Here is a 14,389-nt window from a genome sequence, read left to right as displayed (position 1 = left end):
GATTCCATTACGCGGTATAACATAGAAGGCCTCAAGATAGGAGGAGTAAGTGAAGAAATAATGAGGGTTGAATTCCACCATGGGGTGCGGAGTGACGACCTCATCCGATGCTTATCAGGCAGAGATACCAAAGTCTTTGATGCCTTAATGTCAACGGCCAAAATCTACATAGATATCGAAAGTCCTTGGCGGACGAGGATACTCCCGGAATGACACTATGAGTGAACCCGAAGGATATAAAGGTAACAAAAGAGACAAGGGGTCAATTTGGTCTAGAATCCAACCTTCGGCGGAAACGTCAGCATCCCCGACCACAAGGCTAGTTTGTAAGTTGAGTTATTTTGTCCTTAGTATTGAATTACCCCTCTTATCCTAGGTTTGTAATAGCTCGAGCCTTAGTGAGATCTGTAACTTAGACATGTACTAAGTGATGAGGTATTAGGGTACGTAGATTAACAACCACGAATTAAAAGCTATCTAGACATCGTTAAGATTTTCTGGTCAAACTGACCGTAGGGACCCAGTTGCATTGACCTCACCTATGTTAGTCCATCTTTAGAACCCTGTTTTCAACCACATGTTAGCACCCATGTCATCTTACGACCGTTAAGTCATCTTACCTTGGTGGTTCATTTTCTTATCATCGTTAGTTCCGTTAAGTTTCACAATTAGTTAAGTTAAACTAGTTAAGTTAGTTTTAAATAATTAAGATAAAGAAATATCTTATTTAGGCAGGACTTAGATTAGGGTTAATTATCTGAGCCGTTCTCGACATCTGGACTTCCATTAGACTGTGCTGCTATGTGACCGGTACATTAGCCATTTGTGTGAAGTTTAGTTAGGACTGTTTGGTTTTATAAATCTAAGACTTAGTGTTGAATTGCGAGAATTAGTTATTAAAATTTATATATAGCTTTTCACACATCATCACGGCTCCGATGGACACCAGAAGCTGAAAAAGCTTTGCAGGAGGTGAAGAAATTTCTGATCGAGTTACCAACATTGACCGCCATGCGGAAGGGAGAAGAATTAACCATGTACTTATCTGCGTCAACTAAGGCCGTCGGAGCTGTACTACTAGTAGATCGAAAAAAGCTCCAAACACCAATCTACTATGTTAGCAGAACTCTGACAGAGGTAGAGACAAGATACTCCATAATGGAAAAGCTGGTCTTAGCATTGGTATATGCTTCAAGACGCCTCCGCAGATACTTCCATAGCCATCCAATCAGCGTGTTGACGAATAACAAAATCCAAAATGTGCTCCGAAAACCAGAATTCTCAGGTCGGTTGGAAAAATGGGCTATTGAGCTAGGAGAACACACTCTTCAATACAAACCTAGACCAACAATCAAAGGTCAGGTATTGGCGGATTTTAACGCGGAAGAGCCAACCGAGAAAGAAGATGAGTGTAGGGCATAAAAAGAATCAGCCGCAATTGCGGAAGAGAATGAAACATGAATGCTATTCACAGATGGAGCATCGAATGATGAAGGATAAGGGATAGCTTGAAATTAGTAAGCCGAAGCAAACAAGAGTTTACATATGCCATCCACCTAGATTTTAATAGTACTAAAAACGAGGCGGAAATTGAAGCTTTCTTGGTTGGTTTACGCATAGCTAACATGTTTTAAGCACAACATGTCGAAGCACACGTCAACTTAATGCTTATAGGCATCCAAGTCAACGAATCCTATGAAGCAAAAGACGAAATCATGGCATCATACCTAGAAGAAGCCAGGCATCTGATTCAAAATTCAAGTCATGCTAAGTAAAACACATCAAGAGAAGCTAGAACAAGTCCGAACACGCGTTGAGAAAACTGGCAGCCACGAGCTTTGATCACTTAGAATAGGAAGTCAGAGTTGAAACCTTGGCTGAACCATTAGTACCACCGAGACCAGTGTGCATCACATATACCCCGGAAGAATTATGGATGACCCCAATCAAGGCATACCTAGTGGTAGGGCGCCTATTGCAGCAAAAGGCGAAGCCCAAAAAGTGAGGCACAAAGCCTTACAATACCAGCTAAGGGAAGGGATGGGATTCTATACATAAGGTCATTTTTAGGCCCACTGCTTCGCTGCGTCGATGCTGAAGATGGCAGTTATCTGATTCAGGAAATACATGAACAGACTTGTGGATTGCACGCAAGACCAAGAATGGTAGTGGCAAAGATCACTATTGTCGGCTACTACTGCCCCGTCATGCACGTGAACATCGTGAAAGAGCTACGGAAATGAGACTCGTGCCAACGGCATGCACCCAACACACTCTGACCCAAGAAAGATTTAGTTCCAGTCTCTTCCGCATGGCCATTCCAAAAATGGGCCATTGATATCATGGGACCATTCCCTGAAGCACCAGGAAGAGTAAAGTTCTTGGTAGTCACAATCGATTACTTCACAAAGTGGGTCGAAGCTAAACCTTAAGCATCCATTAGCACGGTCACCATCATGAAATTCATTTGGGAATTTATTATATGGCTTTTCAGGCTGTCGTTGATGATGGTTAGTGAGAATGGAACCCGATTTGCGAACAAGAACCTTCAAGAATGGCTCGTGGAGCTACAAATAAAACATGTATTCACGTCAGTAACACATCCGAAGGGTAACAACCAAGTAGAAAGAGCCAACCGAACAATTTTGGAAGGAATCAAGTCCAGACTAGGACGGAAACGGGTCAGATGGGTGGATGAATTGCCACATGTTCTATGGGCATACAAAATCATAAAAAGGAGAAGTCACGACGAAACCTCATTCATCCTCACCTATGGAACCGAGGCAATGACACCCGTGGAAATTAAACTCTCATCCATGAGGGTATTATTAGTCGAAGAAGACAATGACACAGAACTACACTTGAATTTGGACCTGCTAGAAGAAAGAAGAGAGTTGGCAGCGATTAAAGAAGAAAAATACAATCGCTAACTCGAAAAGTATTACCATAGCAAAGTTAAAACAAGCACTTTAAAAATAGGGGAATACATGTTCTGTAAGAAGTCGGACTTTTCGATTAATAAATACCCGACCCATTTTGATGTTTGGGAAATTTTATCGCAATTATCGAGTTAATTTATGGTTATAGTATTACTCTTAATTATTTATATATTTTAAAACTTCCAATATATGACAATTTCAACCCAAACTTAAACTATTAACCAAATGTGTTTCCACCTTCAAACTATAGCGTCTTATATGTAAATTTTGTTATTATAATCCAATAACCCAAACCCTTGACCCATATTCGTTGACCCGTAAACCCAAACCGTAGACCCATTTGATTTCTTGAAGCATAATTTACGTGATAAACTTGGAATTGATTTTAGGAAATTGTGTAATTAACCCCAACGACCTACATCGACACTGTTATTAGGGAAAACAAGATCTAACTAATTCGAATTAGCAATTTTATAAAATCATTATTAAGAAAATTGGTTTTCACACCTAGAGATTATAATAATCTAATTCGTCTCGTCTGGACCATATTCTACACCTCGCGATCCAACCCCTATGTTGAATTGGATTATAACAAGCTGTGAATATCCTAACCCGATGATTATGGCCGCCGTCCCCGCCTTCGTCTTTCTCCATCTATCCTTAATTATATTTGGTAATTAAACTATGTACCATGTTCGCTTAAATTTATCTTACAATAACCCTAACTCTGATTAAACGAACACTTTGGGGATTTTAACTGATTATATGTTTAAATTATTATTAGCATTCTTTAACCAACTGTTACACTATTATGACCATAAAACCGGCCAGGGGCGCAGGTCCGAGCCCCATGGACACGGTTTTGGTTCTTTATTTATTATAGAATAAACAATATTTTATTTAACCGACACCGTTAAATTTTACGTTTCTTGACAAATAACCTCGTTATAGATTTTTGGTATATATTAAATTAGTAATGCATTATAAGTATATTTTAATAATAGTTAACCTTATCCTTTTTATTTAAAAACCGACACTAAAAACCACGTTCCTCGTCAATGGACGTTTTTTTATAAATTTTCTTACATTAATTTTATACATAAAAATATATATTATGTATATATATCATTCTTTAAAAATTGTAACAATTGTATTTTTAAACGTATTAATTATATTTATAAAATTAGATTATCGTTAAATAGTCCAAAATATATATTGTATGATATATATATATATTATTGTTTGTCTTAAATTATTTAATATATTATGAGTTATATTTATATATTTACACCTCTATAATTAAATTATATTTAAATTAAATATTATTTAAATAATCATATAATTATTTCAACTCATATTATTTTATATTAACTAATAATAATGATTTCACAATAACAGATAATCGTAGAGATCAATCCTTCAACCAATAACATTACAATCCCAAACTTAACTAAAGTCACATCAATCTTAATTTATTAATTCATGTTATATATCTCTTATAATTAATTTAATATTATACTATTTAACTAGAAATCTTTGACGGTGTATCCCAAAGGGTTCATCTCTCTCACAACATCACTTATATTTCGTTCATCCGATCAAGTGAGTATCACACTCTCCCTTTTAGCTCATTTTTAACCGTTTTGGGAACATATGCGTTCTATTTATTTTATTACTATATATTACTCAACTTGCAACTGTTGTCACTTGTGTTTAACAATTTATACCTTACTTGTTATGTGCTTATATGATTTATGTGAATCGCATTCGGAGAGGTCCAACATAATATCAGAACAGTATGATCATACGACAGCCGTAATAGCCATCTTCCAGTTTATCTGGCATCGTGCTTATCGACAACTCATTTTTTGGTAACCAATGCTCATTCTCATGGAAACGATTTAGCCCTTTCTTTAGGGTTTGATTGATTATTTATATGCTATGGTTAAATTGCTTATCTCACTTGACACAGTCTTCCTCTTATTTATTATTATATAATCATGAAAATATGTTTTACTAACTCAACCTTGTGTTGACAAAACCTGTTGTATTTTTGGCGCATATGCATGTTACTGCATGTTATGATTATCAAGATTGTTTGAAGCAACTTAGGATGCATGTTAGAGAAGACAATACAAGAATTTAAGTTTGGTGTTTATGTTACTATTTATTTATGAATTTTATGTACTATGATTATTTAAATTGTTGTACTATTTAAATTGGAATAATATATATTATAACTTTAAATTATTGCATGATAGTACCTTGAGAGCTGTGGGCAATCAGATCACACCCTGGCATTTCCACCGGAGGTTTGGGTGCGACAGATCGGTATGGTGCCTTAGTAACATGCTTAGGAGCCCCATACGTGCTTAATTGTTTATAGCTTACGTAATTACTCGTTAGATTAAGTACTTATTTAAGTGTTTAATTAATTGTTTATTTTATTTGTCATGCACACACACAACTCCGAAGCTATGCTTTACTCTCAAAATATTTTATTACTCCAAGACTATGTCTCATTCTCATAATATATTTATAACTCTCAGGCTACGCCTCAACCTCAAAATAGTTCTAATTTATTGTATTATATTGCCTTTTATTGTCGGAAATTTCGTTGAGAATTTCGTAGTATTGTTTTTGTATTTTTTTTTCATTTAAAGTTAGGGAGTGTGACAAGATTCCCCGCCATAGTGGAAATTGTCACGTGACCGACACTTTAAGCGTTTAGCGTAATCGGCTAAACGGTTACACTCTGTATTGTGCTTTTATTGTTTTAAAATGTCTAGTCGGGTATAAAACCCATGGGACGCCATGGACACGCCAACTGTACATCTGCACAATACGTTATACTTGCGATATTTTGTTGAAAAATTATCATCCATGGTGATACACGAGATGCTTCAACTACTTATGTTTGAGTTCGTTTATTCGTTATTTAGTTTGGTCGGTTAAATCGCCTTGTAACGCTCATGGGCCGACAAACTCAATTGATTCGTTTATTCGTTAATTAAGTTGGGCCATTCAAATTGCCATGTAATGCTCATGGGAGGCCAACTCATACATTTGTTTTGGTTTTGGTATGCTAATAAGTTGGGGAAACAAAATGTCGTGGAAAGCTCATGGGAAACCCAACACATCGAAGAACATTCGTTATTTGTTTGATTTTATACGAAACATTTTATGATTTGATTTAAGGTATATTGGTTTTTAATACTCCTAAATTTCACCCGTTGGTTAATATCACTCCTAACTTTCACTTTGTCTCCCACCACTCCCAACTTTCAATCTATTTGTTTTTATCACTCCCTCGTTAACCGACGACTAACGCCGTTAGTGAAGATGCTGACGTGGCTATTTTAATTTTCTTTTAACTAAGTCAGACATGAGGTGGCATACCTACATGGAAATTATTGTTTTTTTATATATCAAACATTTTTATATATATCAAACATCAATAGCAATACTTTAACAAAGCATGAGATTCAACAATCTGCAAATCAGCCTCACCTTCACCATCATCATCATCATCCCACTCGTCACCACCAGGTTCTGAAAGCCGAGCTCCGGATTCCGATAGCCCCGGAATCACAAAACCCCTCCCATCATCTTCAGTTCTAACATTCTCATCCAAAATCTCACCTTTACCAATTTGGGTTTCATCTAAAACCCTAACTCATGTATCCACCAACGGCAACACTTTCTGGGTTTCAATTACACCTTTATTCACAACTAAATTCAACTTCTTATCATCCAACTTTGAGCCGTATAAAATATCATCATAATAGCTTGGAACCCTAACGGTATCAATCGGGCGGATATCTGGCAGATCATCTATTAAAGTATAGATCGTCGAACTCATTATCTTCAACTGGATTATTAAGCTAGGGTGAAAATAAACGGTGAAATTGGATTCCGATGGTGAGTCATACGGGTTATGTGGTTTGAATCATGACTGGTGTGATGGTTGAAGGTGAATGATAATGTGGATTTTAGAGTCTAATGGTTTTTAGGGTTTGAAGGTGAATGATAATGTGGATTGTGTTACTGATGGTTGTTATAAATAAAAAAAAAGGTAATTTCCAAGTAGGCATGCCACCTCATGTCTGACTTAATTAAAAAAAATTATAAAAATCCACGTCAGCATCTTCACTAATGGCGTTAGTCGTCGATTAACGGGGGAGTGATAAAAACAAATAGGTTGAAAGCTGGGAGTGGTGGGAGACAAAGTGAAAGTTCGGAGTGATATTAACTAACGGGTGAAAGTTGGGAGTATTAAAACCAATATCCCTTGATTTAATTATTCAATTATTCTATTATTCAACTATGCAATTAATCAATTTCTTACTTACTAAATGATTTTTTAATCAAGATTTATTGATTCGATCTATTCATACACTCAAAACAATTTTATTCCCTGATCGGATACAAATTCTTCATTTATAAAGATTCGGTTATCACGAGCCAATCAAAACAATTCACACTCTAATACTGAATTGATTTTCACCTAATTATATTATTATGTTAATATATTACCAAAATATCAAGTAATCTAAATAATTTTTATTGCACAATTTAATAATCCAATGGCTTTCTTATACTCATGGTATCATATATATAACTTATTAAACATATTTCAAGTATTCAACCTCAAATTTTAATTTGTCAAAACATATTAAACTTTGATAAAACTTATTCACTCATAAAATTAACTCAATTGATTTTCAATTTGGATTCCAGTTTATCCTTAAGTTATGAATAAACATCAGCATAACATATTTATGTTTCGTTTTACGCAATAACTCATATGAAATCTACTCAACGATCCAATCTTCTCATTAAATCACATCTTTATTAATCATGGAATGTTTTCTCAACATTAAACACCATCAATCACTTATTTTCTATAACTGCCTCATTGCCACATGATAGTCAAGGAGATAGCTCATGCGATCTCTAAAATATCAAGTCAATTTCCAAAACTTTAACGCAATCAATTCAATCTTGTTCATTAACTTCTTCGCTAATAAATTCAATTCATTTACCCCTATTCAGTCTCATAACGACAACAATACCAAACGCAAGTCTAATCATCAACTATAATCAATCTCAACAAAATTATAGCGTCTCAAACAAGAAACTTTACATCAAAATTCACGCGTTATGCTTCACTTGCCACTATCACTATTCAATTCAATCCTCATATCATTTTGTACCTATTGTGGTCGTTCGGTTATCTTGTTAATACTTGCCATGTACCACAAGACGTTCTCCAACGGTTTATGTCGTAAAATTCTAAAACTCATGCTATGTTGCTCAAATTTTATACCTTGCTACCTGTAATTTCTACAACTATGGAAATCCTAATCACCTAAGCCATGTGTTTCCCCGATTCAATCATGTTCATCAACTTCAAAATTTCCAAACTTATCCTGTTAGACCCTACTTTGCAATCTAATAAAAAAAATTCAATTCTAATAATTTATTAATTATAAGTGATTATGCTCATACGATAAAATCTATCTTTTCAAAAACAACTATTTGAAATTCTATACTTCCAAAAGATGTTTTGAAATTTTAATATTTTATTAAAACAATTCAAAAGTTCAATTCATTTTAGCAATGTTTTACACATTGGCTATCTTTTATTTATAACCAAAACGTATTAAGGTTGTCGCTTTCTCTAAAAAAAGTCTTTCAAATGTTTTGTAACCCACGCGATAGGACATGTTATGTGGACCATCCGACGATTTAAGTAATTATGGAGGCCTACATAATTATCGCAGTCCTCGCATGGAAATCATAATGTATCCAATTGTGTGTCATAATATAGAATCGAAAATAGTTAGTATAACGGTTCAAGTGTAGATATGATAAGGACATGGTGGATACGCCGCTGGTACATCCTATATTTAAGTGTCCTTATCGGATTTCCATTTGGAGCGTTGTTTTGACTATCCAAAGTTCTGTGCTATGATAAAATATTTTTATATTATAATTAAAATTTCTTTTATTCTTTTTTTATGGTGTTGTTATAGTACTCTTTAATTTAGGGACAAAATTCCCTAAAGTAGGGGAGACTGTAACAACTCGGACTTTTCGATTAATAAATACCCGACCCATCTTGATGTTTGGGAAATTTTATGGCAATTATCGAGTTAATATATGGTTATAGTATTACTCTTAATTGTTTATATATTTTAAAACTTCCAATATATGACAATTTCAGCCCAAACTTAAACTATTAACCAAATGTGTTTCCACGTTCAAACTATAGGGTCTCATACGTAAATTTAGTTAGTATAATCCAATAACCCAACCCTTGACCCAGAATCCTTGACCCGTAAACCCAAACCGTAGACCCGTTTGATTTCTTGAAGCATAATTTACGTGATAAACTTGGAATTAATTTTAGGAAATCATGCAATCAACCCCAACGACCTACACCGACACTGTTATTAGGGAAAACAATATTTAACTGTTTCGAATTAGCAATTTTATAAAATCGTTATTAAGAAAAATGGTTTTCAACCCTAGAGATCATAATAATCTAATTCCTCTCGTCTGGACCTTATTCAACACCTCGCAATCCAACCCCTAAGTTGAATTGAATTATAACAAGCTGTGAATATCCAAACCCGATGATTATGGCCATCGTCACTGTCTTCGTCGTTCTCCATCTAAACTCAATTATATTTGGTAATTAAACTATGTACCTTGGTCGCTTAAATCTATCTTACAATAAACCTAACTCTGATCAAATGAACACAACGCAGATTGATCTATTCGAGTTCTAGGGTTTATATCAATTTGGGGATTTTAACTAATTATGTGTTTAAATTATTATTAGCATTCTTTAACCAACTGTTACACTAGAGCAGATGGTTTGTGTGTGGTGAAAGACCGGATCCAATCAATACATATTCATAGTATACTGATCAGATGATAGATCTAGTTATATTATATGCTTTAGGTTAGATAATTGATCAATAAAATAAGTGAAGTAATTGAGAGAGAGTAATTGGACAGAGTTTAGGTATAAACTTAATCAATACTTTAATTAACAAAGTCAGAACATGCCTTATACAGACGATGGGATGCCATTCGTTACACATCCCGTAACGAATGGTCTCCATTCGTCTTCCTTACATAAGTGAACTCTATGGTATACCAAATGACTCATTCGCTATACCCCATTCGTCAACATTCCATGACGAATGGATAAAATACATAAAAACTGAGGTCCATTCGTTAAACATTCTTAATGAATGGACAATTACAAATAACGATTAGGGTTCATTCGTTAAACAACCTTAACAAATGAACTATCAATAATAACAAATTGGCTCATTCGTTAAACATCCTTAACGAATGAGCCTTACATAGAGAATGGGTAATAATTACTAAAATGCCTATTAACATTATAATAATAATATATTACAAACGATAATTATAAAGACCCGAGACGACAAAACCTTGCATTTACAAACACCCCATCGTCTTGAGCTCTTTGTCTTTAAGTTACTTGAACCTCGAAGTCTTCCAGTCTCGGCAACTATGAATCCTGAACGCATGACACACACGTACAACACGTTGGAATTGCATAGCGCAATCATAGTCTTCACAACATTCAATCAAAATCTTGTTCTCAAACAACACGTCATTGTCGGTTTCAGATAAGTTAACAAGCCACATTGGATCGATAACTCATATGAAACTGGTCTTCAAGCCTTTACCCAGCACAATGAGTGCCTTGCCCGTTTGATTATCGTAGTACCAACGATTAAACGATAGGTTAAGATTCTGAGGGAACGTCTTAACCGGTACACTTTTCATCTTTTTGGGCGGTTTAACCTTAAGTACAAGTTTCCTCTAACCCGTACGAGGATCAATTTCATTAATGTATTTACGGGTTGGGACTTGCGGCTTAGAGAATTTAAAACCACGGTTAACCTCGAAAAGCAAATGTTGGTGAAACCATTCTGCTAGTCGATCTTTACCACGATTTATAAACGACCGGTTGGAAAGTGTACGAACATCCCACCTCGACAGTGAGAGAATGTCAGTGATGTATTGGAAATACTGAACGCCGTTTTCCCACTTGATAATACAAACTTTCAAATCAGAATCGTATAACCAAGAGACATATCAACTTTCATTGTCCGCAAGGCTTTAAATGTCGTATTCTGATTTAATTTAGCTTTTGTAGCAACGTCCCGTTGTTGTTCTTGATCGGCGTACCTGTAAGCTTCAATAATCTTACGGGCACGCTTGTTGCAATTCTTGAACCAACCTGCAATGTCAGATTCAGATGGATCAGACTCTCTTTCAAGCATCTTCTCTTTCTTCTTAGTAGTCTTCTCCAACTGATCTTCAACAACTTTAAAATGATCTTCAGTAAATGTAGGAACACACTGATCAACGTTTGAACGATGATATAGATAAGGATATTCTTATGTTGTGACATCTTCCATCTCGATCTACTCGTCTTCATACATATACGACATATTCCCATGTGGAAAACTCGTATCAAATAACACCTCATCATCATTAATTACTTCCACGTCCTCCTCAACCTCCAACGTGTCTAACTCTTCATCCTTCAGCCCTAATAATAGTGAAATATGTTCGCCAGTTAGGGCACGATTGAAAAATTTCCCTACTTCAATCTCGTCCATGTTGGCAGTGCTCATCACCACCTCCTTATCATCCATAAATGGTACGGTGTTGGCCTTAATTGACTCGATAGGTTAAACATTAGTCTAGTCATGATAAACAACCAATTTTTTATCATTACCTTCACCACCGCTAGTGCCAACACTAGAAGATGAGCCGTCAGCTTGTTTCGGCTCACTTCTTCAAGTACCCGGAGCATCCGAATCATCATCATCATTCTTCAGTTTCTTCAGAGCGTCATCCTTACAAATCAATTGAAGGATGAGATCTTCTTGCTCCTTAATCTTCGCCCCCTGAGCCGTCACAATCTCACATAGCTCTTTTGTTTCCTTTTGGAAGTAGGAAACGTACCCCATCAGACGACGTTGGTTTAACATTATCTGTTCTTTAGCCAGTCGATCAGCCGCAATTTGATTCTCGTATAAGTGAATCAGACTCAAGAGCATGTCCATCTGATTGGTTGGGGGCAAAGTATGAAAAGATGCTGGAACAGGCTACACCGGACCCTATGGACGGCTGATTCTCATAAATGAGACGTCCATAGGTTGTGTCACCATTATGGTCTATGTCGGAGAAACCACCGATGAAGTAATAAAAGGCCTTGGCATCGAAGATAATACCGAATGAGGGACTTCGCAAAACCTTGGATCTGAGATGATCGTGGTCGTCAAAGTGAGTGCCGGAGTGCTCGTAGTAAGCGACACTACCGGAATTTGAGAAACGGACAACCTCGGTACACGTGGACCAATCTCCACACCAGATCTATGTCTCACACGACGTTTGGGCGGTTGATCATGAGCTAACTCCTTACCCTTATGCTTTCGTTGAGCAGCCTGTGAGCTTGCTGCCTCTACGTCAGTACGTCGTCCATGACCACCATCATCTCCATAATCGTTCCCACCTGGTTCTTCTTCACGCTCGAAATCATAATCGTCGTGAATCCAACGATCATTAGAAGGACATACGTACGTAGGATTCTCCAAATGACCAACTAAATGTTTGGTCCTTGGTATATCTTGTGGTTCCTTACCCCTGTAGGTCTTCATTCTCTTCATTGTGTCCGCATTCATGTGTTCCAATTTTAACACATCATTCTCCAATGTCCGATCAATCTCCAAATCAGGAATTAAATCTTGAATAATCAGCTGAACAAAGCGTGGATGCATCAAGAATTTACTACATCGGTTCTTGACTAAGAAGTTCTCCTTGAGATGATAGAAAATAAGCTCGGAAAAGTTGAACGACTTGTTCAAAACGAGAGCTACGAATGTCGATTGTAGCATAATCCGGCATTCGTCGTATCCACCCTTGCGTCCCCCAAGGCAATGAATAAGCACATGTAGTAGATACTTGTACAGAGCGCACAAGTTCGCCTTGTTGTACGGAGAACGATCAAGGGCTCCTGAATAGAAAAAATACGCTGAATTAACCCACGGATCAACGACTTGTCAAATTCACATGAATTATCCATGTTGTCCACAAATCTCAGTACTCGTCGAATAACACCAGGAGATATGACAATCGACTTCTTGTTAACCTCTGCGACAATGTGATTTTCAGACTCAATGTAACGTGCCGAATTCCAGAAAGGGCGTATAAAACTAAAGTGAACTGGTACGGTAGCAGTAACGTATAGTGAATCCGAGATCGTCGAATGAATGCTATAACATCTCCAAATTCATCATGATCCACAAAGTTATCTTGAACAAAAGCATAAATGTTGTGCTTATTGTCAAATGGCAAAAGCGGGATCTCAGGTTCTTGTTGTTGCTGAACCTACTGTTGATCAGCTACCGGAACCTCTTATGCTATTTCATCTGCATTTCTGAAAATACAAAAACCCGAGAATTAGTAAAAACGAACATTAAGAAATAAATTATTTAATAATTAAAAGTTTAATTTTTGAAAATACTTAATAAGTGTCATTCGTTATCTTTCAAGTGTGGGGTCATTCGTTATAACGAATGAGGTTATTCGTCATAAGGAATGGCCTGATTCGGTAGAAATAACATAGCGAATGATTGATAAGGAATTGATCACGAATGAATGACGAATCAAACATAACGAATATGAGTTCATTCGTTATCAAAAAAAATGAATGAATTGATTCGTTATGTTAAACTTAACGAATGGATCCTGAACACGAATGGATGTCCATTCGTTAGCTGTAACGAATGACAACCAACAATTATCAACTTTGACTATAACGAGTCAAAGTAAAAATTGGGGATGACCAACAATGGTCAACATGCAATTGAAATTTCCATTAGACCATGTAAGACGTTGTATCTTCATAAATTAAGCATGAATCTGCTCGCAATGATATCAATAACTGATTCATCACAACCATTTAGGTTAAAACTGATTAGCATTAGGGTTTTTGTTCAGAAGTTAGATCTTTTGCAATAACTGACTAACTAACCATTAAAACCACCATGGATTTTGACGATTTTTATTGCTTTGAGATCGCCAATACCTTAGGATTCTGAAACTATGATCAAAACAAGGTTTAGTGATGTTCGAGATTCTGAGGAAAATTTGCCAGAGGTTTGTTAGGAAAGAGCTAATATCGACGTGAACGAATGATACGTTTCATTCAAACCATGTTCACTATATGCGACAAACCTTGCACACATTCCTAGACAGCCAATGAGCTCATTCGTTAATTCAAATGTAACGAATGCCTTTATTCGTTGTTTCATTTGTTACCTCAGTTAACGAATGAGAAGTTAAATACCGTAACGAATCAACACTGATTTGTTCTTCATTCGTTA

The 14,389-nt window shown here is 36.1% G+C and overlaps 1 protein-coding gene across 1 annotated transcript; it reads left to right on the top strand.

Moving 5' to 3' along the window:
* The first annotated feature begins 2,342 nt into the window (after positions 1-2,342).
* LOC143583087 (uncharacterized) lies at positions 2,343-2,930 on the top strand. Its single transcript, XM_077065492.1, has 2 exons — positions 2,343-2,410; positions 2,495-2,930. Exons 1-2 carry the CDS (start codon positions 2,343-2,345, stop codon positions 2,928-2,930), a joined length of 504 nt encoding a protein of 167 aa, XP_076921607.1.
* The last annotated feature ends 11,459 nt before the right edge of the window (positions 2,931-14,389 follow it).

This window comes from Bidens hawaiensis, unplaced genomic scaffold, assembly GCF_021521415.1.
Source record: "Bidens hawaiensis isolate Kalapana, Puna unplaced genomic scaffold, B.hawaiensis_p1.1 tig00032118_1, whole genome shotgun sequence".
NCBI lineage: Eukaryota > Viridiplantae > Streptophyta > Magnoliopsida > Asterales > Asteraceae > Bidens > Bidens hawaiensis.
Note: the sequence above shows the minus strand (reverse complement) of the source record. Positions and strands in the feature narration are given on the sequence as shown.

Excerpts from the sequence above, each read along its gene's own strand:
- LOC143583087 (XM_077065492.1), top strand. The coding sequence starts at position 2,343 with ATGGGACCATTCCCTGAAGCACCAGGAAGAGTAAAGTTCTTGGTAGTC. Across the intron at positions 2,411-2,494 it reads ACAATCGATTACTTCACAAA|GCTGTCGTTGATGATGGTTA; the intron begins GTGGGTCGAAGC and ends ATGGCTTTTCAG.